Source organism: Nicotiana tabacum, chromosome 21, assembly GCF_000715075.1.
Source record: "Nicotiana tabacum cultivar K326 chromosome 21, ASM71507v2, whole genome shotgun sequence".
In the NCBI taxonomy this organism is placed as follows: domain Eukaryota; kingdom Viridiplantae; phylum Streptophyta; class Magnoliopsida; order Solanales; family Solanaceae; genus Nicotiana; species Nicotiana tabacum.
Window position 1 is genome coordinate 86,062,777 of NC_134100.1, and position 2,985 is coordinate 86,065,761.

The window sequence follows — 2,985 nt, forward strand, 5'->3', positions numbered from 1 at the left end:
TTGCTAATATTATTAATAACCTAACACCAAAAAGCATTTTCAATGAAAACAACTTCCTCATACCACTCTTAAATATAGGTCCTTTTTTTTATGAAACTTTAGATTAAATTTTTGTTCTAGGTATCTATTCTGATAAAAAAAAAATTATCAGTTTGAACTCACAATACCATAACTCGAATTATGAACCTTCCTATGAACATTAAATTATTCATTACATACATAACAAGATATGAATTAGCTAAGCTATTATATACATGAGTTGAATTTTGAAGTTTTTCCCTTTTTATTGCTTGTGCATCTAACTCTTATACAGGTTGTATAGCAGGTTGTACATGTGAGATTTAGAAAAATCCCCAGTTTGTCTAAAAATACAACTCCTCTCCCTAATTATCTTGTATTCCGCTTCAATATCTCAATAAATTAACCCTTTATTGTTTTGCAAAGAAATGAGTAAGGTTATGGGATTAGAAAAGGTAAGTAGACATGGTGCAAATCAGTATTAAAAAGTGCATACTTTAACAGTACAAAATACAAAGAACTCATTGAAATATTGTTATTTTATATAAGCATTAATATACCTAAAACGTGCTTCTTCAACTATGGAAATCTTTAATGATTATCTTAAAGAGATATATATGACTAGACCAATATGTAATTGTTGTTTTTGCATTAGTATTAGCAAGTTCATATTACATCAAGAATATGAAGCAGCTAGTTCCACAGATATTACATATTACAGGCTACTCATTTTACTTTCCGGGTACAAAGTTTGTGGCATAAGCCCAAGCATTGTTGGCAACAGGGTCAGCTACGTGATCGAAGAGGTTCTCAATTGGTCCCTTTCCTGTGACAATAGCTTGAACAAAGAAACCAAACATTGAGAACATAGCCAATCGGCCGTTCTTGATTTCCTTCACCTTCAACTCAGCGAATGCCTCGGGATCATCAGCGAGCCCAAGTGGATCAAAAGCTCCTCCGGGATAGATCTTGTCAAGACCTTCACCAAGTGGGCCTCCGCCAACTCTGTATCCTTCAATCAAACCCATGAGCACAACTTGGGATGCCCAAATGGCGAGAATGCTCTGTGCATGGATAAGATTTGGGTTACAAAGATAGTAAAGACCGCCTTCTGAGAAAATCTGAGATCCAGCCTTGAACCAAACAGCCTCACCGAATTTAACACCATTCTTGGAAAGGATTTCAGGGAAGACACAGCCCAAAGTACCAAGCATGGCCCAACGACAATGGATCACCTCAAGCTCACGGTTCCTAGCGAATGTCTCTGAGTCAGCTGAAAGTCCAGCAGTGTCCCATCCGTAATCGCCAGGGAACTCACCAGTCAAGTAAGATGGAGTTTGTTCGGAGAATGGTCCCAAGTACTTTGGCCTGTCTTCTCCATACCTATTTCATCAAGCCACAATATTTTGTTACATTTATGTCATCAAGTTCTAGATTTCTCAAGTTACAATTTTACGTGGAATTGGATTCAATATGGGTGTGTTAAATATCTTTTTAATTTTTAGTGTAACTAATTAATTGACGCGAAAGAAAATCTTAACACAACTGCTAAAGGTGTTGTCGTGTGACTAGGAAGTCAAAAATTTTAAGTCATGAAAATAGTTGCTTGCATAAATGCAAGATAAGGTTGAGCACAATATACATAATATGGTCCGACCCTTTTTAAAAATTTTACGAAAGCTTAGTGCACCAGACTACCTTATAAATAATCGACAGGAACAACTCAAGAATATATAATTCATTCGAGGTGGGAGAAGAAATTAAGAAATTACCAAATGCTTTGTGGGGCACTTTTAACGGTACGTCTCATAGTGGCACGACCACCATTAAAGCTACCAATCTTTCTAACGAGCTCATTTTGTGACTTAAGAACTGTCTGCCCAGAAAATGCAGATTGTTGAATTGCAGAAGTTGCCATTTGAAGATTCTTTTATCTTCTTTGTGCTGATGCTAAGTTTGAAGTACGTACGAAAAAGTTTACTTTCCACTTTCACTGCTAATGCCTAATTGGGAAGAAAAGAAGGCTTATTTATTTATGGGAAATAATGGATTTTGAGGATTACAGAGCAGCAGCTGCTGATTGGTTCCTGCTTTGGATTTAGATTCCCTTCTGATTCTTGCATGGCATAAAGAGGTCTCTGCCGTGCCACGTGGCTTTTGAAGATCTCTTGGCTGAGACCTCTCTTGACTTCTTTGATTCCCTAATAAAGTTGCATTGAGATTTTAATGTTAGAATAATAATGTGGATTAATAATTCTTGAATTATTTAGCACATATTTTGTTATATTTATTAAACGGAAAAGGTCGAAAATTATCGTTTTACTATAAGAAAAAGAACAATTATGCTCTCGTTTAAAGTTGATGTTCTCTCCGTTCCAATTTATGTGAACATGTTTGAGTGGGAACGGAATTTAAGAAAAAATAAAAAAAATTGAAATTTGTGGTCCTAAACAAATCAAAAAGAGGTCGAGAGTATTTTTGTTGTTATAAAAGCTTCTCATTAAGGGTAAAATTGGAAGTTTAAGCTAAATTATTTCAAATTTAGAAGGAGGTCATTCTTTTTTGAACGGACCAAATAAAAAATAAGTTCACATAAATTGAAACCGAGGGAGTAATATTTTTGCCCCTTTTTCCATTTTTAAAATCCACGTGGCATTTTAAAAATACATCCCCCTCCCCCAAAATCTTTCTTCATACTCCCCCACTCTCTTTTTTTATCATACCCCTTATTTTTCTATTATACTAGTCTTAGGGTACTATCTTTGCGCGTGTACCATATATAAGTGAATATGTGATCTTACAAAATTAAGTAATTATTATTAAATAATATGTTGGAGCTATTAAAAAAATTAAAAGAAAATATAAGTTCCTAAAATTGATAAATGTTGATCTAATTTAGCTAGTTCAATAAATAAAGAATACTGCCCTGTAAAAATTCTTATATGCTTTATTGTGATTTTTGATGAC

At 34.4% G+C, this 2,985-nt stretch overlaps 1 protein-coding gene across 1 annotated transcript; it reads right to left on the reverse strand.

The window, feature by feature from the left end:
- Positions 1-640: 640 nt before the first annotated feature.
- On the reverse strand, positions 641-2,112 carry LOC107790955 (chlorophyll a-b binding protein 36, chloroplastic-like). The gene is made up of 2 exons (XM_016612927.2): positions 1,791-2,112; positions 641-1,401 (listed from the first exon to the last, which is right to left on the reverse strand). The coding sequence occupies exons 1-2, from the start codon at positions 1,934-1,936 to the stop codon at positions 750-752; spliced, it is 798 nt and encodes a 265-aa protein (XP_016468413.1). The 5' UTR covers positions 1,937-2,112; the 3' UTR covers positions 641-749.
- Positions 2,113-2,985: the final 873 nt, after the last annotated feature.